The following is a 23,878-nucleotide window of genomic DNA, read 5'->3' on the forward strand; positions in this document are numbered from 1 at the left end:
TTGTGGTTCAGAGTCCGCGCCTGAATGCAATACTTAATACGTTTACTGACCCTAGCCTAAACTCCCTTTCTTCCTCCTCTTTTGTACATTTACTCTGTCTATCAGGAAGACCAATTTATGTAACCTAGAACTTAAAAGGCAGGGAAAGAGATTCAAACTCTGAACATGGCGTCTTTGTGGTACTGGATGTACCTTAGTCAGGTGTGAGTCCAGACTGCTCCTCAATAAAAAGCGCAGTATTAAGTGTTGCCTGTCTATATAGCATTGTGACACCGCAACCAAAGCCAATAAGTGTTTGAAGCAGCAGCAGCAGCAGCGAGATATCGATTCCTCCTATTCACCAGAGTGGAACTAAAACCTACATATTACACACACTGGCCCTCCACCTCTCTCTCGCTGAGCCGACCCAGCTCTGTGGATGCAGGGAGGGACGGCTGTCAGACGGGTGTTTGGTCCGTCAACCTGTCTGTCCACGTGGCCATCACCTGAACAGGAACCCACAGTGGGACCTCTCGCATACAGTCCACACACACACACACGTCTGTGAGGTGTGTTTGTGTGGTAAACATGCGTCAGTCAGTTTGTGACACATACCAACATCTTGCTCTGTTTACTGATACATTTGGCACACGTAGGGGAATGTGGTAATGACAGGAAAATACAGCAAAATGGAATCTACATGAATTAGTTTCCCTTTTTGTGAGTATAAGCTTCTGTGCACAACTTAAGACGCTCCTGGATGGTTTGGTTTGATGTTTGAGTTCTCAGTGTCTTCAGAAAGCAACGCAAAAAATATCATTTAGTTGATAGACTTGCTCAGAAAAGACGTTTATAGTTGAAGTCACACAGGAGTTCCCCCTCTTTTGCTCGTTTTAGAATAAGCAAAGATTTATTTTTGACTTGTCTAAAGACCAGCAGGATGTCGCCAGCACGCAACTCTTTTTACATTATTCAAAACAGATCAGTCTATTAGAGGATGTGAAGTAAAATCTGTTTCCAAATCGTCTTTTTTTTGTGTGTCCATCACAAAATGCCTTTCCTCCCTACAGCCTCGCTCCTTTCTCGCTCGGTAGTTTAGTTTTAATGTAGGCCACCCAGCAAATTTTATTACACCCCCCGCTTCCTCTCCTCCTCTTTGACGTCACAATAGCACTGTCCCTTTTTCCCCTCAAGCCGTGCTGTTTAATTTATTTATTTTTGGCACACGGATGATTCTGACTCTGTAGCTTGCAGTGACCTTATAACCTCGACAACAGCTCCTCCCATGACTACAGTGCTGGGTTTTTGATTGACGGGTGGCTGGCTGTCCCCTCCTCCTCCTCTGGTGCTTTTTTTACTTTTAAAACATCCTCCGTCTGAAAGACTCTCGCATCCAAAACTATAACTGATAAAACTCCCCTGACGTCAAACACAGGCAGAGTGTGCTTCAATTAGCAGCCAGACGCAGCCACTGAGGCAGCTGCGCGAGCACGGGCAGATGTATTTCATGAAATTTTGTGAACACATTCCAGAACCGATGTCTTGTGTACTTGTCTGAAGTCACAACGTCGTCTGTGCATCTGTCTGTCTGTCTGTCTGTTCTAATAACAGGTGTATAAGTGTTTATACATGGTTGTGTGAGCATTAATTACATTAACACTTCCCCAACACTACTTTTAATGTAGAATGAAGTTTTGTATATTTGTTACTCTTATTCTTTGTTGAATTCTCTATGCCTCTTTTTTAGATTTTGTTTTCCTTGTTGAAAATGAAAACAATTAAATTAAAATATGTTGAATATTATAATTGTTTTGTTTGTTATGATATGCCCTATTTATTTGTCACTTGAATTGAATGAGATTGATTAGTTCGCCATTTCGTTCATTGTCTTCCTTCACTTTTTAAGATTTACTCTCTTGCATATTTCTGTTGAAAAGTTGATCACCTGCTGTTTCTGTGCCTGTTTCACCGGCTGTATTCTCATCCGGCCTCTCTCCTTCTGCTCCTTCCTGCAGAATGAACTTATCGAAGGGGCAATTGGTGAACAGCAGCAGCGAAGACAACTCCAAGTCAACCTATAGTAAATGCGGCGCTGGCGCCTGGAGGATGCACCAGAGCTACGATCCACTGGAGGCCAACCACATGAGAGACGCACATGCCCTCTACAACCCCAGGTGAGACAGAATGAAAAGACGACCACAGACACACACACACACACACACACGAGAGAAGGAGGAAAAAGGAAAACATGAAAAATAAAGACTCTATGAGTGTGTTTCACTTTTACACGAAAGCTGCACTTGACCCCTGTAAACCTCAGATGAAAGAGAAAGAAGAGGCAAGTTTGAGACATCAAAAGCGTGTGTTTTAGGGGTCGGTATGTGTGTGTGTTTGAGAGAGAGAGAGAGAGAGAGAGAGAGAGAGAGAGAGAGAGTGACAAAAAGCTAATAAATATCAGAGTTTTCTGTTTGATTTTCTTTGATTCTTTGATTTCCTCAGATAACTCTTCTTTTCTCCTCATCGACAGCAGCGAGCTTTTCAAACTGACTGTAGTGATGTACGTCGCAGCGTACCGATCATTAGATCTGTCTTTGAAATCAGCTACTTGTTATGATTACCTCCAGTGACTTCTCAGTGCCACATGTCTTTACACTGATCAGTTATTCCCGTCAGTGACATGGAGAGAGCGCTGTCCATAGAGAGGCCTAAGCTAAACCTGGCTTATATTTTGAGAAGCATTTAACAAACATTGTCTTAATCTTCTTAATAATTCTGACTGAGCTATGTTTGTCATTTATTATTCCTCAAACCCCTGACTGAAGTATCCTGAGGCCAGTATTATGTTTTTAAAATACTGTACCAATCTCTTGTTAGTACTACTGCAGCCAATTTTTTCAAATCGTCACCTGCACTTCTATTAATGTTTTTATAGTTTTATCCTATATATGAAGTTACATGAGAGAGCAGGATTCAACTTCCAGCTCAAGGACACTTCAGTAGTGCAAATGCGCCGCAGCACGGAGTCTTTAAATCATATCATTTGGTTGAAGGACAGTCACTTTAACCATAACAGTAATACCCCCATGCCATCTGCATGCACAATAAATCATGAGAAGCTTTAACCAAAGTGAAATGCGACTTTATACTTCTCCAGTGGAAACCCGTTCTGAGTTTTTGATGTTCAAGGCAGGTGAAAGTGAGGGCTGCCTTCGTCCATTTTTAGAACACAAACTATAAATATGCGTCTTGTTTTGAGTTGAAACACAGCAGAACTATGAAGCACAGATACACACTCTCTCTGTCTTTTAATCATTTGAAGTTCTCTCCGGATTAGACAGAGAGCCACATGCCCAGATTGCCATAATGTAATTGTGAGTATGAGTTTTGTATATAATTAGCATAACTCAGGCTTATTGCACCATTATATGCAAATGAAAATAAACAAGTAAGGAGTGTGCTGATGGCTCCATTTGGTCTGTTTTCTTGTGTTTTATTAACAGCCTGTTTGGACATTTAAGGGCTCAGATCAGCTTTATCCATAGTTCTATGATTTAAAAAAAAATGTTAAACCTAACATCTAAACATCAAGCAGCATGATCTCACGAGCTCACACGACTCCAACATTATTTACGTGCTGTTTTTGCTGTCAGAGTAATGCAGCCTATTATAACACTATTGATTAGCGCATTGTTGGGTATTTTCATAACCTCTTAATTTTTAGTGTGTGTGTCAGCGTGTCTATGAGTGTGTAAGCGGCGGTATGCAATGCAGACTGGGAAGTCTTAGTCCAATAGGATTTCGGGGTTAGTCTGGGTCAAGCCAATTAGAGGTCTGGCAAACCATTCTCACGCAGCCTCTCAGCCAATCACCATGAGGAGAGCTACTCGCGCATTGTGAGTGTGTGTTTGTTGGCAGACAGTGGAGTCTGGTGATGAGAGGTGTAAAGGTTTGCCAAAGGCTGGGCAGTCACGCCATGGCTTGGAGACACAAAAACATTTGCAATGAAAACAGAGACAAAAAAAATCGACCTTTATTTTTAAATCGCCGCATTCTGTCACGTTTTGAACAAATTAAAAACAAACTGGCACTGATATTAAAAATTCAAATCGGAAAATTACTATCTCACTTCAAATTTATAACTGCCTTTTCATATTTTAGCTTCCATTTATCTATTTAAATGATCTCCTTTTGGCTTTTTTTATTTGCTTGTTCTGAACATTTTCAAATCCCTTCTTGTGTGTCTTTTTCCCTGTCTTGTGTGACAGCACACTTCACACAGCGCACTTTAAATGACCCTGTTGCTAAAATGTGTGATGAAAATTAACTTGCTTGACCTGAACAATAGTCCCTAGTCACCCAAAAAAATAACGCTGCAAAAATTCTCAACTACAGAAAATAATAGCAAGACTTTGACTAGAAAACACTGCTATACAAGAGTTTATAATGGCATAACAGGAAGGAAAAGTTATCCTTTTTCACAATTGATCACTGAGTGTGACCCTGAGTTAGTTTACACAATAGCAGGAACATAAAACTGAAGCAGCTGAGTCAAATGGGGTCAGCATTAATGCGATTCTTCACATTTGTGCTTTTTATTCTGTGATGTGATGATGATTGGTTACAGAGAGAGAATAGCTGGAGGTCAGTTTTTTTTTCCTGAGACATTCAGTGTGAGATCAAATGAACACTCTCTCCAGGACATCTGACCTCTTACTGTGTTGATAGGATTTATTTGCACAATTGACATACACACTCTAATATACACACACTCACAGAAACACGCAGGATCTTGATGCACTTTTAAGGAAAATTAAAAAAATCCCTGAACATTGCACATTAAACCTCTACATATATTTTATTTCAAAATGCATCTTAGATATTTTTTTATTTTGATATAGGTTTTGCTTTTTTTTTCAATTAAAAAAGGAGAATCAAAAGAGAATTATTTTGTTTGTTTCTGAAGATTTTTGCAAAATTAAACTTTAATAAAAAAATTCTATTACAAATCTTTAATTAGTTTTTGGGGAACTGCTGTTTTCATTGGACGGCAACAATATTATTCCTATTTTTATTTAGGCCATCAAACCATGGAAATGTGATTAATGTCAGGCAGCCAGGGTGCACTTCAGTACACACACACACATGCACACACATGCACACACACACTCACACATTGCTGTAAACTGAGCCCAATGTAATCATAATGATAAAGCAGATTGCCTTAACACACAGATGGGCCTCCCAACAGCTCTGTGTGTGTATGTGTGTGAGTTTGTGCATGTGTCTGCGTGTGTGTGTTAAGTGTGGACAACGCTGATTGGATTGCAGATTTATAGAAGAGGATTACTGCTGGAGCAGAGAGAGAGAACGAGAGGGAGAAAGAGAGGGTTTCAGACACTCACCTCTCATTAACTTCCACCCCCTTCACCTCAACTCGCCTGATTCTCCGTCATGGATAAACAGGGCTATACACACATACACTATTTGTTAAATTACACACACATTTGCTCCTTTATGTTGTTGTGTGGATGCAGCACCCCCTGGTTTGCTGTGCAATGTTAAAATTGCCCTTAAATTGAGTTCTGCAGTTAAATGGCAGTAGCAGGAGTTAGAGCCTTGTTGCTTCAATAATTGTTTTAAGATGAAGTTTAAACCACTGTGAAAGCAAAACAAGACAAGCAGTCTCATTATGTGAGTAAATTAATGCAACAAAATGATTCACAACCTAAAATGTCACAATGATGCTAGAGCACTGTTTCACCTTTTCTCCCAGATGAACTTGATGAGAGCAAATCAATCACAGGATGTTACGAAATTCTTAAATATTCAAATGAATTGATGCAGATAGACTCGTGCACTATAACAAGGGAGAAAACTGAATTTTAGACGATCAAACACGGGATGTAAAACGCACAGAAAGAAACACGCAGGCCAGAAAAGAGGGACAGACTCGGGCAGAGACAGTGGGCTCTCCAGCAAACCTGATTATGACTGGATGTGAATTAGATTCCCTAACAGATGGTCCGAGAGCGAGGCTGTAAGGTGCATCAGCCAGCAGAGAGGAAAGGGAGAGGAGGAGGAGGAGGAGGAGGGAGAAGGGGAGGAATGGAGGGGCTGAGAGGGGGGGAGATCAGGGAGGAAGCAGAGAGGACGAGTGTCAACAGTAGCTGGTTACAGATCAGCGCGGCTCAAAAGAGTAAAATATGACGATATTCATTATTGGTCTTGCTTTTAATCATTTCCTCATATTGGAAGGATTTCTGTGACATAATTCACAGTGGTAACGAGACATTCACTTTATTTTGACCAAAAATACCTGACACTTAATTTAGACATACAGTAATCCAATAAACATGTTCTCTGTATGTATCACTAATAATCACAGAGTGTCAAACATATTCTTACTTTTTCTAAAGGTGTGTTAAGAAGAATATTGGATACCAAATTGAAAAGTGAGCTGTGATCTGAGCCTGTTTAGGATGGATTTTCTCAATTTTGACTGATGCTGTGCATTATTGTACATACTTCAGCTCTGCTTCTCCCTCTCTCTTCCTGTGATGGATAGGTGTAAATCATCACAATCCTGTTCTGACAGCCCAATTTCCCCAAATCTGATCTGCTTAAAGAATGCAGCTTTGACACTCTCCTCACTTATGTCTCCTCTGCTCTCCTCTCCTCTCCTCCAACATTTCTTACCTCCTCTATCCCCCTTTTCCCTCTCATTCCTTCATATGAATTCACAAACTCTTCCTTTTTCTCTCCCTCTTTTGCAGCATTGTGCTCATTTCTCTCTTTCTCCATTCCCTTCTCGTCTGTTTCGCTCTCCCTCCCTCCCTCCCTCCTCCCCCTCTCTCTGCCTCCCTCCTGTGTCACATTTGAAAGCCCTGTCATATTTACTAGAGTGGAAATCCTCTTTCACCATCTGTTTAATAAAATGTGTTTTTAATCCGATCAGGGATATTTTGTTTTTCTAAACACTTTTTTTCCTCCCGTACAATTTCATTTGATCCGGCACCTAGCCCAGGTCTCTATCTGCCTGACAGAGAGAGGCTGTAGTGTAGTAGATTGTGTGACGTCTCACTGTAAAAGAATGGATGAATATGAACATGCACCTTTTGGTATGTGTGTGTGTGTGTGTGTGTGTGTGTGTGTGTGTGTGTGTGTGTGTGTGTGTGTGTGTGTGTGTGTGTGTGCATATGTGTCAAGTTGTTGGAAGTGTTTAGAAGTGATGTTGCATCTCTCATGCTTTATGATAACGCTGCTAATCTAAACACACTGCCTTTTTCTACCTACATGCATACACACATAGAGGAAAAGAGAGTAGCTCTAACCTTGATCTGTGACCCTTTTTTATGAGACCAGGTCACAGTGTGTAACCTCAATACCCCCAAGCATAACCTGCTACCAGTGTGTTAATATGCATGAATAAATGTCCATACTGCTTGCATCATTTTTAATGCATATTGTAAATCAAATGTAATTGCACATATGGTTCATTTCATACATTTTTTTAATCAAAGGAGCATTACGTATTTTATGTTTGCTGCACGCAGCATCATCTTTAGAGGTTTACTTAAAAGGGGAACCTTCATTGTTTTCCACTCTTTAGCTTTTCCACTAAAAAGACAAGAAGTCACTACAAGTACACAGAATACAATCTAGTCTTCCAGATCCAACAATAGAACTGAATTAGACATCTTATTCTCTGTATATTTAATTATAAATCAAACAAATACCTTAATGGAGTTAACAGACAAACCGTTTACTGTACTCCTGGTGTGCAGCATTCTCCAGGTTTTAGAGGCTTGAAGCACAGTTCATACAGTAGACACCCACCACTACAAACACAATGACACACAGCAGATAAAGGAGACAGAGAGAGAGAGAGAGAGAGAGAGAGACAAAGAGAGGGGTAAAGAGAGAGAGAGAGGGAGACGTGGTGACAAAGATAGTGCCTGGCAGCAACACACTTATCAGCGAGTGCTGCGCTAGAAAATGACCTAAATCATCAAGATTCCCATCTGACACACACACACAGGTACACACACACACACAGACACAAACACATGGGGTAAGCAGTGCACTGCTTGCCCTGAACACTCAACCTCGTCATATCTTTTTACTGAAATAACAACATCTCCACTCAGGCTCTCAAACTGAAATCGTCTTTTGTACGGTTCAAGAAAGACTTTGAGAGGAAGAGGATTTCCCTTCACTTATAATCAAGTTTTATGAGAGGAGAAAGAGAGAGTATATGAAAGTGTTTCTACACGGCCCTATGAAGAAACATTGATATAACATGATACTCCTGTATAGTTTGTAGGCTGCTGTTTGGATAGCACATAATTCTTAATCAATTGTGTTTGGCTGAGCCTGCCCTGTGGGTGCTGTCTCCCACTGGTTATCCATTCACATCTAGAGTATGTGTGCGCGCATGGGTGTGTGTGTGTGTGTGTAAACTTTATAAACCCCAGGATGCATCATAACAGCTTTAGCCCCTCTTGTGTGCCTTTGTAAGTCTTTCCCAATTCATTTCACACCTGTGTGTGTTTGAGGATAGTTGTGCTCTGCAAAGCGGTGTGTTTGTTTTGTTAAAATTCATACCAAGGAGGATTCATAATGTCTAAACACACAGAGAGACAGAGACACATCCATGCAGGAATATAGACACAAACACACATTTCCTCTCCTCTGCCGGTCTTTACGGCCCGACAGCCCATTGGGCAGAATGTGTTTTAGCCATTATCACATTGATTGTATGTAATCAGGGGTTTATTCTGCAGCCAATGAAGTGAATTACAGGTTTCCTGCCCGACTAACACTGTAACAATTGATCTGCTCCCTGTTGTGTGTGTGTGTGTGTGTGTGTGTGTGTGTGTGTGTGTGTGTGTGTGTGTGTGTGTGTGTGTGTTTGTGTGGGGTGTAAGGTGGTGTGTGGGTGCTAGAGAAAGAGAGGAGCAATGATAGAGTGTGTTTGTGTATGAGAAGTAGAAGCAACTATGGAAGAAAAAAAAAAAGAGAGAGAGAGAGATTGAGACCCAAAGAGAGCAGGAAGGAGAGGGCGAGAGAGAGCTCAGTAGGAGGGAGAGTGGTTTAGATTGACTGTCGCTGCGTGAGTTTTTATTCCTTATTTTATTCATTTTCCTCCCTGAAAACAACTATAATCATCCACACACTGTGGGACTGCGCAGCTAAACTCAAAACACTCACACAAACACTGTATTCTCTCTCTGCCTTTAAACTCTACACACACGTCAGCCTCTGCACTTGTTAAAAACACATATTCAATTACTGCTTGTCCATAAAATCGCACAAATAATGGCACACATTTGCTTTGTGTTTTCCTCCTCCCCTCCTGCTCTGTGGGCCCGCCATTTAAAAAAAAGAAAAACTCCTTTGTTGTAATCCTGTAACCACAACTTCCCCTATTTTTCAATCGAGTATATCAAGCTAACAAGTCAAGTTTACATGTTTGTCTGTGTATTGTGTGCGCTCACCAGTGTATGAGTTGAAATGAGGAGCTGACGATCGGTTCAACAACCCTCCACGGATAGGAGAGCTGTGAAAAGGAGGTAAAATACAGACAGGAAAAGAGCAAAGAAAGAATAATAAACAGACAAGTGTGAGGGCTAAAAAAGCAATTCAGCCTATTGATGAAATCGTTCTATTCATTTGACTATGGAAATGTAAATGCGGTTTTTTTGCCACGTTTCCCCTCCTCACTCCATTCTTTAATTCAATGTATTTTCTTTCTCAAAGCATAGCCCGTATCATCTAGATAGAATTGTGTAAGGTTTTCTCCCTCTCTCTTTTTTTTCTTTTTGCTTATTGGACTGTGTGTTCTTATCAGCACCGAGAGCACAATGCTTGGTGTGATGGAAAGGTATTAGCCAACCTGCTGTAGCTACATTGTCAGCACTTCTCCCTTCTCTGTCTCTACTGCTACCTCTTCTCTTTCCTCTCTCTTTTTCCTCCCTGCTCTTACACTTTTTACCCCCTTTTTCCAAGGGAATTTTGTTTCAGAAATATTGTCGGGGCAGTGAAGGACTTCATTCCTTTACATATACGTAGATAAATTGTAGCTTTGTGCGATTGTATCTCTTCTTTACAGTTTTTTTGTCATTTAGTCATTGTTATTTAACTCTCATTTTACATTTTGTGAACAGCAGAGATCTATGAACATGGCAACAGCAAGAAAAAGTCAAGCAAAGCAGGCAACGTGAACACCTTTGATTTTGGAGTGACGGATGAATAATCAAAAACATATAATGTCTGTTGTCTCTTTTTTTCTTTTTCCCTTTTCTTTCCTTTCTGCCTTTTTCTCTATTCTCTTCTCTTCCCTGGGGCAGGACAGAAACAGGAGTTGTTTGAGGATCAGTTTGTGTTTATGGCTGCCATCTAGCAAGGCAGTTGTACAAAGATTGTATATAATAAAGAGTGCGAGTGCACACAGAAACACAGAGTAAAGGAGCGCACAGTGAACAGCAGTGGGACACAGAGCGAGGCACAGAGTAGTTGCTTTAATACGATGATTGTATGTTTGTCCCTGCCAGTTGTCAGAGCGCTGCCTCAGCCCACCGCTCTAATGACAGCTTGTCATACTAAAGTGGCCCACCTTCCTTCAAAACACGCTGAAAAAAACCCTCTCTTTCCTTACTTTCGTATTGTTGCCCCCGCTCTCCATGTGTCCGACATATTTATCTCTTTTTCATGAGTCACTGTGTCTTTAGAAATCGAGTGAAAAAAAGAAATAAGGGCGAGGAGAAAGAGAAAATGACAGGGATCGAGCTGGAAATGGAGACAAGGGAAAGTGGTAATCTTTCTTTTGTGTGTCTGTGTGCGTGCGTGTGTGTATGTGTGTGTCTGCATGTGTGTGCGCTCCCTCGGTAAGGGACAGGTAAATAGGCCTGCTGAATATTTGATGTCTGCAGGAACTTAACAGCCACTTTTATCTCTTTGCCCTGGCTGTTTGGGAAACAGTGTCATATCTAGCTGGTGCCACGAACACTGTTTGTGTGGTTGGTTTTATCATGGGCACAAATTTTAAAATATGAAACTGGATGAATTAACTCTTAGCCCTTACTCACATAGATCCAAAAGCGATGCAAAATAAAGTTATGCTTTTGAATAAATGTCCAAAAGAATGGCAACTTAACAAATTAGCCAGGATGGCCTTTTTCCCAAAGTAGGATGTTGCACAAGTGAAGCTAACATTACGCTTTTACTTTTCTAACTTATCTGTGGGTAGAGTTACCATCACTAGTTGGAGAAAAAACACCATACCATTGAAATGTACCACTTTCTTCATGAAAAAAGAAGGGACAAAGTAATTGCTATATAGTGTGTAAAAAGAAGCGTCATGCCATCTTTATAAATAGTTCACAAAAGTCAAAAGGCCTACATTTCTCCTTTCTGCTTGATTTTTTATGACAGAGTTAAAATAGAGTGCGTCAGAATGTGCGTGATGGTAAAGGAAAAAAAAAAGGAGAGAGAAATTTAAATCCCAAAAGAGTTTACAGCTCTTCTTTGTGTTTAAAACCATCTCATAACACACTGCTTACATCATTCAGCCATCATTCAAACACTCAAGCTTCTTCTACTTTATATAAATCTCCTTAAACGCCTAAAACATAAAGAATTGTTAAAAAAAAAGAAACCCAGCCCCTTCCCTCTCTTTCTTTCTTGGCACTCATCTGAAGAGCAGACAGGCACAATAAGACTGCTCTTTCAGCACTGAGCCGTCGTTACATAGCTCCATAATTATACTGATAACATACATACATAAATGCATTCAACCTCTCGCTCGGCACAGCGCACTGCCTGTGATTTCTTAATCTTCTTCCCTCTTCCCCCCTCCTCTGAACGCATGTCTTCTTTTTTATTCCTTTTATTCCTCCCCCTTTGACTGCCATTATTTTTCATTTATAAGCAGAGTGGGAGAAAAGGAGATGATAGAGGTAAAGAGAGAGAGAGAGAGAGAGAGAAGAGGGAAGGAGGAGGATGGGAGAAGTGGGAGGAAAAAGAGAGAGATGGATGAGAATTTGAGGGAGAGAAAGAAAAAGAGCGCTTGAGATCTTTTTGCACTTAAACTCTTTCACTTAATGGTACTCTGAGGGATTGACGGTCGAAGGGAGGGGACATAAAAGAGCATAAAGAGTGAAAAAGGAGAGATTAAATCATCACCATCACATCATCATCTTAAATGGCTCTACTCTCTTTTCCTGTCACCACTGTATTCTCTCCCCCTGTGTTGGAACATAGACAAACCTGTGTGATCCCTCAGCGTCTCATCACTCTGTCCCACATTTACATTCATTTTGCCATCTTTTATTCTAGTCTCTCTCTTTTCTTTCCTTCAGCAATTCCTTCCTTCCTTCCAATTTTTTTTTACCTCACTTCCTCCCACTTGATTTGTGTCCAAATCTTTCCCACTGTCCCCTTCATTCCAAACTGAAGACCTACCTTAGCATCAGATAAATGGATTTATAGACATTGGTGAATACCACAAAGCCACGATTAATGGAGTCACTGAATTAGATGAAACTGCAGGAAGCGGAGGGAAGAGGAGGTGGTGAGAATAAAATATATGATGAAAAAGGACGGGGGGCGAAAGGCCAGAGTATTGTACATTATAAATGTCATGTCACTTTATGAAAGGAAAAATGGTTCTTAAAAAAAGCACCAGGAGAATGAGTGTTTTTGCCTCACAGTATCTGAGTAGAATATGATATAGGAAAAGAAATGCGTCGCCCCGCCAAACAGCTTCACAGCAGATTAAAAAGTGAACATTTTAGATGTAAAATCGGTGCCTGTCGTTTGGCTTTCATCAGTCTTTGCAGCTAACTCCTCTTTCTCCATTCTGTCCGTGTCTTGCGAAAGCTGTCTGTCTGTCTGCCTACCTGTTTTCCCATCTATATCCACTCCCCCACCCTTCCCTCACCAGACTGTCTCTCCATTCTCCGTCAATGCGCTGTCTGTGTTTTATGGGTCCCTGTAGAACAGGGATCTTTTACAGGCCGACTGGACTTTAGAAGCCCCTCGTTTAGCAGCATCCTGCCTTAATTAAAAACCCCTTTTGTGCTTTCTGCCTTTAACAATGAAATGGGAGAGAAGGGAGGGCAGGGTTAGAGGAGGAGACAGTGTTGATGCGGAGAGGAAGAGATAGAGGAAGAGAGAGAAGAGGAGATGGCAGTGAATAGGAAGTGATAGGGAGACAGGCAGATAGATAGTAAGGTAGACAAAGGGAGGGATGGAGAGATATGGACAGAGAGAAGATAGCTGTTAATTACAACTGCCATTAACAAGGCACGAGCCAGCATCCTCAGGGAGAGAGAGACAGAGAGTCAGGTGGGGAGTGAGGGAAAAAAGAAGGGAAGCAGGATGGACAAAAGGAGAGAAAAAGAGAGAGGACTATATGCTCTAAATCTTTAAAAACCCTTGAATTGAAAATCCCAAATATTTTGTTTTTGTTTTGGATTTCGCTCCAGTAACTTCTTAAAATGTTCCCGTCATTGTGTGCTTTAATATGACCGTGTGTATCTGGGTAAGCTGTGTGTGTGTGTGTGTGTGTGTGTGTGTGTGTGTGTGTGTGTGTGTGTGTGTGTGTGTGTGTGTGTGTGTGTGTGTGTGTACTGGTGAGTATCATGAATGTGTGAGGCTGTCTCTGGGATGATTGAACAGCAGAGAGGCTGCTTACTGATTACCTTCATGTAGAACAAGCTGCTATTGACTGCAGAGTGACGGATGACCATCGGCCCTAAGCATGTGTATGCCTTTCATGGGACTGTGTGGTACTACAGATGTTTCTCTGCTACGTTTTCTTACTCAAGGGTTTCTAAATAAACCACTATTTATTTATTTATTTATTTATTTTATATCTAGTTTTAGTCTCTTTCTTTTCTTTACCTTGCCTATTTTGTTTAACTCTGCACACCTTCCTCTTTCATTTCTCTCTCTAACAGAATAACAAATGTGATGGATGGATTGTGTGTGTACACTTGTGTCATTTATAGAGCTTGTCAGGCTATGTGAAAAAATATAAATCCATCATAGGCAGTGACAGTGAGGAAATACAACAGCATTAGTACAAATGATTGCTGTAATTGAGCTTGAACAGTGCCTGAACTTTACTATTTTTCTTCTCCTGTAGAGCTCAGCTTTTCCTGCTTTCTACACATTTTCTTGTAATACAATCTCCCTCCTCTTCCTCTGTTTGTTCCCGTCTCACTCCCTCAGGCTTCTCTGCAGAATGTCCAGTAAGGAGCGCCACCTTGACTCCAACTGTCCGTCCTCTTACATAAAGACTGAGCCGTCTAGTCCTGCCTCCCTGACTGACAGCCTAAACCATCACTCCCCTGGTGGCTCCAGCGACGCCTCAGGCTCCTATTCATCAACGATGAACGGTCATCCCAATGGCTTAGACTCCCCGAGCCTCTACGGCTCCAATGCAGGGCCCCTGGGTCCTGCAGGCGGCCCCGGATCGAAGCGTTATGAGGACTGCTCATCAACAATTGGGGAAGACTCACAGATCAAGTGCGAATACATGTTGAATTCGATGCCCAAACGTCTGTGTCTGGTGTGCGGGGACATCGCGTCAGGGTACCACTATGGAGTGGCATCCTGTGAGGCCTGCAAGGCCTTCTTCAAACGCACCATCCAAGGTTGGCTTTCATTTTAACTTTTGTCTTTAATATCATGTTTCTTTAAGACTTCTCTGCCTGTCTTTTGCTCCATCAGGTCTACAGTCACATGTTTTTTTTATCATTCTGTTTCTTAACGATCTGTTTTGTGTTTCATACGGTTTGAGTAGCTCTGTTTTCACCTCAGCGTCTTCTACGTCAAATTTGTCAACGAAAGATTCAGGTGTCTGTGTTTTCATCCAAATACTGTCATTGTGTGTTACATCGACTTAATCACAGCCCTCAAAAATAGCCAAATATTTCAGCAGCAACTTAAAACTCCCACTTTTCAGTTTTGAGCTCATGTACATCCACCTGAGCTTTAAAGTAGATCCAGGACATACGGAAAGAGCCTCAGGCCAGATGTGAACCCAGATTTTTATATGGTACACGTCTCCTCCTGTCTGCTAACTGAGCCACCAGGACACCCACCACAATCTATTTTTTCCTTTGTCCTTCACCATTTATCTTTCTGTCATGCATATGGGCACACACACACACACACACACACACACACACACACACACACACACACACACACACACACACATACACATACACACACAAATAAGCAGCCAATCACATTCATGCAATCCCACCAATTCCAGGACCTGCCCCCTGTTCACCCTCAACCTTGACCTCTTCATCAACAGCAAAGAGTAATTGTAATGTGGTGTGGTGTTGCGTTTTGGGATCTGACTGCTTTTGTTCACAGGACGAGTGTTGGCTATAAGCCTGTTGTCTAGGAGATAACTTAGTGTCAGAAGAAGGTCAGAGGTTATGTCTAGAGGTCGGTAGTTCAGGTTAGGGGGGAGAGGAGAGAACGGATAGAACAGTAATCCACATGATGAGAAGAGTACCAGGAATTAGGCTTAGTAATCCTTTGCTCATCTCTTGTTGGGGCCAGAAGTAGTCCAGGAAGTGCACAGGTATTTAGGCTCTCCAGTTTTCTGAATTGTCAATTCATACCCAACTCACATCATTAAGGCCTTCATTTATCCTTTCAAAGAAACAGATTGGGCCAGATAACCTATTAACTGTAGAACAGGTCAGCAGGTCATTGACCAAGTTGAGAAATAATACAACGATTGGACTTTCACTGGAATCTTAATTTGAGAATTACTTTAATCTAACCCTGCATCAGGGAACAAACCCTACAATACATGGTCAATGGAATTCCACAAATGCAAAGCAATCACTAAAATAAACAATCTCATTCATGGATTTCTTTGGTTTGGTGATGGTTTTCACCTACAGTACTACTGCTTACTGTTAGCCAACCAAAAGGTTAACCCTTAACTGTTTACTTCTAGAATTATAGAAATGTACACAAAGGATAAAATTGGGAAATCCTAATGATAGTAGATGGTGATTAGACCTTGCTTGAATAGCGCTTTCTCTAGTCTTTTGACCTTTTAAAGCACTTTTATACTATACATGTCACATTCATCCATTCACACCACACTCATACACTAATGGTGTTGAGAGGATGCTAAGTAAAGTGCCCATCAGTATTTACTAATCCCATTCACACTCTTCTGGCTGTGCCACCAAGAGCAGTTTGGGGTTCAGTGTCTTGCCCAAGAACATTTTGCATGTAGACTGTGGGAGCTGGTATCCAATCGCCAACCTTTTGACTGGCTGACAACATCTTCTACAGCTATGCCACAGCCGTCCCCACATTTGTGTAGACAAACAATTACCATCAAAGTACAAAACCAATAGTTTCTAGATACTCTCCCTATCTCTGATAGTGACTTTCGAGCCCCTAAATCCATTAACTCCAAGTGACGACATCTTTGAAAATAGATTACACAATTAAAGTATATGACACTAAAGAACATGAAATATCTATGCTTAGGCTACACACATAATACATGTTATCAAGAGCCAATTATTGTTGGCATTGGCTTTATAAGTTTAGTAGACAATTGATAAAATATATAAGCCATGTTAACCCATTAACCATGCATAAAGCACTTTTTAGTGGAGCATCAGGGAAAAGTCATTGGATTTAATTTTAGGGCTGCCATGGTTCTTTTTACCTGGTAGGTAAGTAATAGATAAACATTTGAACATTTAGTTTGTCATGATCTGATGATTATGATGATTTGTTTAAGTTTTTGAAATAACTAATAAGCCTCATCAGTCAGCAGGAAACCTCTGTCATCAAGCTACCAGCCAGCTGGCCGCCATCGATCTATTGAGACAGTCAGTCAGTCAGTCAGTCAGTCAGTCAGTCAGTCAGTCAGTCATATCAGACAGGATTCATCTATCTGCCTTTCCATCCATCCACCTATCTGTCGCTGCTTTCTTTTGCTTCCGATAAGCAGCTTTCCCAGTAAAGCCCCAGAGAGACAGAGGGAGAGAGAGACAGGGAAATGTGGGGGGTTAAAGTCTTACATCCACTAGATGGTCACCACTACCTAGAGATGACCTGTATGTGTTTATTATGGGATGAGAGATCAGGACATGGTGCAATCCTCACAAAGAGATTGGAGAACACACAAAGCAAGATAAAGGCAGACAGGGACACGCACACGCACTAAGCAAACTCATAGAAACACATTCACATATGGACCCCCAACACACATGAATAAACTGCACACATGACTGTGTAATCACTTTATGTATAGGTTTGACCCTTAATTCATCCGTCATTGCTGAAGGGTCTAATAGTTCAGCAGTTCCACATGTCTCATTTCATTTTGAGGGCTTGTTAAAGGTTATATAGGTGAGCCCGCAGTTACAGATTAAATACGGGAGGCCAGCAAACATATAGATATGATGCCATGTTGACAGTAGAGACTCTTGGGGTATGACCTTGAATAGATTTAAAGCAATACTCTATCCCTCTCGCTTTCGCTCCCTATTTCCACGTTATTTGTAATCCTCCCTTCTCCTGAAGTGGACATGTTGCAGATCAGGAAGGCTAGAGTTGGAGGTTATGGGTCAATACTTTGACAAAGCTAGTTACTAGCAAGGACTGTTGTCACGTGAGGATGTGACGATGGAGCATACTGACAGGACGCAACTAATAAACTAGAGCCACCGTAAGGATGTATTGGGGGAAAAAAGCTGCCTCCTTTGAATAGTCAAACAGTATAATAGAAGCCTTAAAGGTACAGTTGGCCAAATGACGGCCATTATTTGATCCCTTCATATTAACATGAAGTTTCTACAATTTTTAGGACTTAAATTCATTATTTTATCTATGAATGTAATTCCTTGTATTTAAAGAAATTAAAATCTCCATATTTCTCATCAATGTGTATGCTACAGTGCTATGGCTTAAATCTTTTGGAGCCAGGCTGAGCAGTCTTGGATCCACTGGAACAAATGGGTCATGACATTATATTTGGCTAGCACACAAGCCAAACTCATCCACAGATAGTGTGGCAATGTGTAACCCTGTGTGCATTTGTGTGGGCTCTTGCTCGTCCACATGAATTAGTGCAAGTTTTTGTGTGTACTTGTGCACATATGCCAGTGTTTGTGCATTTTAGTGTGTGTTAGCGTGCATATCTTGGCTGGAAAGCAGGGCCAGCCTCAGATGGGCAGCGGCAGACATATTGGTATGTTTCAACCCATTAGCCAATAAAACCGCAGGTAATCACCAAAAAAACACCTCCAGCTGGACAGGGAGGAGAGCATGGGGTGGGAGAAGAGAGGAGAGGAGAGGGGTTGAGAAGAGGTGTGTACATGGGTTTAGATACACAACAAGTTGAAACAAGGAATGAGAGAAAAAGGAGAGAAAGGAGAGGATGGACTGGGCACATGGATTTAAAAAGGAAGTAGCGGTATGTGTGTGCGTGTACGTGTGTGTGTGTGTGTGTGTCACAGCATGGAGGAAGTGGCTCTGGCAGCTGCTGTTTCTGTGGCGTCAGTCCAGCGACACCTGACAACCTGCATCTATCACTCCCTTATTGAGAGAGAGGGATAAAGGGGAGTGAGGAGGAGGGTAAAGTGTTGGAGAGGGAGGGATAGGGAGATAAAATGGGAAGAGGGAAGAAAAAAGGGAGATATGAGCAGGAAAGAGGAAGATGAGACAGATAATGGTGAGGTAATGAATGGGAATAAGTCAATAATGCGGTGAAATTGGTCCTTTTAGGAATTAAACCATGAAGTGCCCTAAAAAACACCCTTATTTGTCACACAGTTTTAATAATAAAGATTAATACGAGCTTTTCCTTGAAGCAGTTTGGAGGTATGTTAGTGAAGTACAGGGCTATAATGAAACTGTGTTAATGCATGGTGTTCCATTCATTCCAGCCTAGATTAACCTTGTTGCAACATATTGCACACTGTACAATGGTGGTCAATTGTCATGCAGCAGGTGGACATTCACACACATCTCAAAGGAGATTGCAGGGGATTTGAGGCCCTCGAATATCCCTCCTCACACACACCAACAGACACATATACAAGCTCACACATTATACATAGAAAGCTCTGAGACCTTCTCTGCTCTGAGCCCGGCCCACTGCACAATAAGACATAAAAAGACAGAAATAAAGACACACACAGACACAAAGCTATGCCATTTTGGTATAAACCCTCCTTTTTAAATTCTTTTGTATGCTTATGTCTGAGCATCTGAAGAGCATACAGCTAGATAATACTCAGGCTGCATAGTTGAAAAACATGCCTTTGTATGGATCTGAAATATGAGCCTGCAAAACCTACCCTCTCTTTAACAGCTTGTTATATCTGATACCGTTAACACAGATATTCTCCAGCTAAGTGTATTACACTTCTGGTTGAGTTACTGTGAATTAAAGTTTAACAAATTTGCTATATCTGTCCAAGGTGTCACTTTAATAAAATAGCAACAAGATTGGTTATTATTATTGCCTACTGCAGCCCACTCTCTCAGTACCACTCAGCATACGTTAACACATTCAGCCTTCTTGCTACCCTCTCTATAAGTGGCTCTTTACTGCAGTTATCCATTTAGCCTGTTTAGCCTCGCACTAACAAGGCTTTTTACTGACCACCCATTAACCCACGCAGATTCCATGTCATTAGCACATTTAGCTTCAGTGCTAGCTAAGTGTCCCTCTTAATAGCTGAATTAATCTGCTCTTTCTGTATCATCAGCATGTAAAGGTTGGGTGTCGGCTAACTAGTCCCATTAGTGGTGTCCATTAGACTACAAGGGCCATCCCCCTAGCATTTAGCATGTTTAGCCTTTACTTTAACTAACAAGGCCCATTAATGAGCATCTTGTCAGCCATTAAGGAGTGTTAGTGCATTTAGCCTTTTTCCAAGCTAACTAGCCCCCTTAATCAGCCCAGTAATGAGAAACATCCTCTCCACAGCAGCAGTCAATAGTAATCACTGTTTACTCTCTTTCAGTGGGAGATGCATCGGCTTCCTGGGTTACTGTAATTGTCAGGTGGTCACAGGAGGAAGGAAACAATTTATAATTTTGGGTTAACATCTCTGTGAAATTGAATAAACCTCCCTAAACAAATAAAGTGTTTAGAGCAATCCTTTAACAGCCTAAAAATGTCCGAACGAATCAAACAATGTGCTCGGCTCGGCTCTGGGCTGGTGGGAAGCAAATAACTAAGTGAAAGAAATGAGCAGAAGTGGAGCAGAGGGAGGGTGAAAATTAGAAAACAAACAGCAGGAAAAACAGGAATGGCAAAAAGGAGGGAAAAAACAGGCTTTTTTTAACGATTGGAAATAGAGGTATAGAAACAAACACATTTGGAAATCAGAAAATCAATTAACTTTATTATATTGAAGTTTGAAGAACACAGAGGAAGAGACATCCATGTATGATCAGAGATGACCAAAACAATGGTTTCATAAATCACTGTAGATAAGTCAGAAGTCCTTTCCAAGAAAGAGGAAGAAACAATGAGGCAGTGATCAATTCAAGGTAAAAGTGGTATTAACCTCTAACACACTCAAGTGTTGTTGTTTTAGTTGGCAGAGTTGTTAAGTTAATGGACTTAAATCAACTGATAATCTGAGCCTGAGCCCTGCACCGGATTGTTACTCTGAGTGTACTCAAGCTTGTCACGCAACCTCAGCTTTCCTAGCAGTGACACCTGCTCATACATATACAGTCTATTTTCCATCTCACTTTGAATCATTGATGCATCTACTGACAAGTTGTACACTGATAAAAGGACTGCTCATTCATTCAAACTTAAACCATGGGATTAAAGATCTGCTTCCTTGCCAATGAAAGTTTGTCAAGGGGTCAGAGGTCAAGACCTAAGTAGCTGCTTCAATACTCACAAAGGGTTATTGTGTTGTATTCAAGTGTCTACAGACATCTATACATTTTTCTGTATCTGTCCATTCATTATTGTAATGTGGAATTTCAAAGACTGTGTTGAGCAGTGTGTGTCTTTTTGTGGATGTATCCGTCTAAAATGAGCCCCCTTCTCTCTTTTACTCTAACATGTTTACATACAGGCAACATTGAGTACAGCTGTCCAGCCACCAACGAGTGCGAGATCACCAAGAGGAGACGCAAGTCGTGCCAGGCCTGCCGCTTCATGAAGTGTCTGACAGTGGGCATGCTGAGGGAGGGTAAGGGAAAAGGTCTCTTCCTTATCTTTATCTGTTAACTGTGCTACATGTAGCATTAAAAGCCTATTTACTAGGTTTTTGGAACAATTTTTGGCTGTCTCTTTTGGCTCTATTTTGCAAGAGATCGACCTTAATTAATAGTTTTCAAACATAAGTTTTTGAATGCTCCAAAAAGCTCTGGAAAGCTTGTTAATTATTCAAAAAAAATTGAATGAATATAGTCAAATATCCTTGAGAAGAACTGTGGTCTAAAGTCTGAGAATCATCATTGCCTTACATATGAATATGGTGTCATTGGTTTACTGTAAATGTACTGAAGTAGATCAAACTTGAACCATGTTTTCAAGCGATTACGCAATGCTACATGTAACACTTCTAAATTATTGTTAATTGTCCTTTTAAAACCTGGTATGTTGTAATCCATGTCTACTGTAATCACCACTTTTACTGATGGTTATCCTCATGTTTACAGCAAGTTTTCTATCTTTATTCATGACACCTGTCTGCCTCTTTATCTCACCATTGCTGTATTATTCTCTTTTCTACTATGTTCATTTTCAACTTCTGCCTATAAAAGTAACATACAATCATTGCCTAGGGCATGATTACATGTAAAGGTCCAGTGCAAAGAAGTTGCATCCTCACATTTAGCCATTGTTTAGCGTTGAGGGAAGGTACAAAAACACTAGAGACATGATCTGCCCCACACCACTCTGATTAAATACACTCACTCTCTCATTTTCACACTCCCTTGATGCCTCTGCCTCTTTCTCTCCCTCTCGTTTGCCCACCTCTGACCTTTCTACTCCCACTGCACTTCCAACGATGAAAGGAGGGAGAGGAGTGGCGAGGGATGAAGAGGAGGGCCGATAAAGAGAGAGAGGCAGAGCAGGAGAGGGGAGGCTGGAGAAAACTAGGAGGAGGAAGGGAGGGAAAAGAGATTGATTTATAGGAGCAGAGGAGAGGGACCAGGGGAGGATGAGAGGCAGGGGGAGGATGGTTGAATGAAGCAGAAAGTGTGTGTGAGAGAGAAAGGAGAAGAGAGGAGGGTCAAGGTTGTAATTGATGGGAGACCTGGCCTACGCCCCCTTCCTTACAGTGGTCAGGGAGCGTGCCTCTGCCGACGCCTGCCAGCCCTCCCTCCATCTATTCCTGTCTTCATCTATTCCTCCAGTTCTCCCACTCAGTTTTAGTGCATGGTTTCTGTTGCTTTTCCTCTGCTTTTCTTTCATCTATCCTCTTAGTCTGCTGTTCTCTCCATCCTGTTGGCACCACAACACTCATCCAAACCTGCAGCTTTGTACCCCCTCAAACATTGTTAGGTGAACCCCTGATATCAGGAGGTAAACAAAAACATGCACATTTTTATGTCTTAAACTGCAGTAAAGTCAATGATAAGAAATCTAAAACGTGTGTTTGTGCCATTAGAAAGATGAAAATTTGAAAGTATAAATACATTGATAATAAAATATACCTCAGAGCTTCAAATTTACACTTAAACCCACACTCTTGCACAAGTAAAAAATGATTACCGCCTCCAACAGCCACAGTTTTACTTCACTGCAAAGCATATCCATTCCTCTCTCTTTTCTTCTGTCTCTCTACCTTTGTGCACACACACACATTTCCAACAAGCTGCTGTCGTAGCGTTTGTTCTCCCAGTCGATCTGACATCGGCAGAACCCATGTCTCATCTCCTGTTTTGTCTCGTGCATGTGTGTGTGGCCACAAACACAGACACACACACGTGTAAGTGCATGTATTATTGGCAGCTCCAACAGTCTCTCAGCTCACACAGCTCAGACGGCATCCTCCTTCTGGACACAGACACCACATTGCTTTATCAATAAACTCCAGACAGAGCCGTCATGCAGAAGAGAATATTTTTGGGTCTTGTTTCCCTTTAACGTGTTCTTTAAAAAAATGTTTTTGTTTAACAATGAGAGAAAGAGGTGTGTAGTTGTGCTTGTGAATGTAACTCATAAGGATGTGGTTTATTCTCTAAGCCATAAGAGAGCAGAACTATGGCTGCATTTTGTTGCTGCTGCTCCTCTGCTCCACACACATATATCATGACCACGCACACACATACCTAGGGTTACATATATATACATCAACATGACAGACCACAGCCACCCCATTTGTTGTACTGGGTGTGAATTTAATACAGGAGGCCCCGCTCTACATATGAATAAGGGTCATTTGGAAAATTGATATACTCATTTTCCTACATTTTCCTTTTTGTACCCTTCTTGAACTGGGAAATTTGAAAAGATCAATACCATTACAAAGACGCCTTATGTATGCATTTTACTTTAACCTTTACACTTAGCCTTCATAACAGATATACATTCTTTGTGTTTAAAACCTTGTGTGGATGTTCTCATCTTGAAAACATACATGTATTTATTTATTTTTTACAAAACATGGTCAGGTGACTCAGAGATAATAAATATTCATATCACCACAAAAGACTGTAGATAACATGGATGTAGTCTCAGTGACTCCAAGGCATAATGAAGCCTAAAGATTATTCTCCACTTTATGTCCATCACTGTAGACCAAGTGGCAACCTCTGGTCTAAAAATATGAGTCCAATGCGGAAGTGCTAAAAACTGCAGTTTATCGAGGATCTGCTTGAGGCTGGCTCTGGAAGTACCGGAAACCAC

The 23,878-nt window shown here is 41.2% G+C and overlaps 1 protein-coding gene across 2 annotated transcripts in view; it reads left to right on the plus strand.

Annotated features, from left to right (window-relative positions):
* esrrga (estrogen-related receptor gamma a) overlaps positions 1 to 23,878 on the plus strand; it is a 197,017-nt gene that overhangs the window by 134,754 nt on the left and 38,385 nt on the right. For both annotated transcript variants that reach the window (XM_034679776.1, XM_034679778.1), the window contains 3 exons: positions 1,995 to 2,153; positions 14,215 to 14,639; positions 21,093 to 21,209. In XM_034679776.1, coding sequence (XP_034535667.1) covers positions 1,995 to 2,153; positions 14,215 to 14,639; positions 21,093 to 21,209 — 701 coding nt within the window. The remainder of the gene's footprint in view (positions 1 to 1,994; positions 2,154 to 14,214; positions 14,640 to 21,092; positions 21,210 to 23,878) is intronic.

The sequence above is a fragment of the Notolabrus celidotus genome, chromosome 3 (genome assembly GCF_009762535.1).
Source record: "Notolabrus celidotus isolate fNotCel1 chromosome 3, fNotCel1.pri, whole genome shotgun sequence".
In the NCBI taxonomy this organism is placed as follows: Eukaryota; Metazoa; Chordata; class Actinopteri; order Labriformes; family Labridae; genus Notolabrus; species Notolabrus celidotus.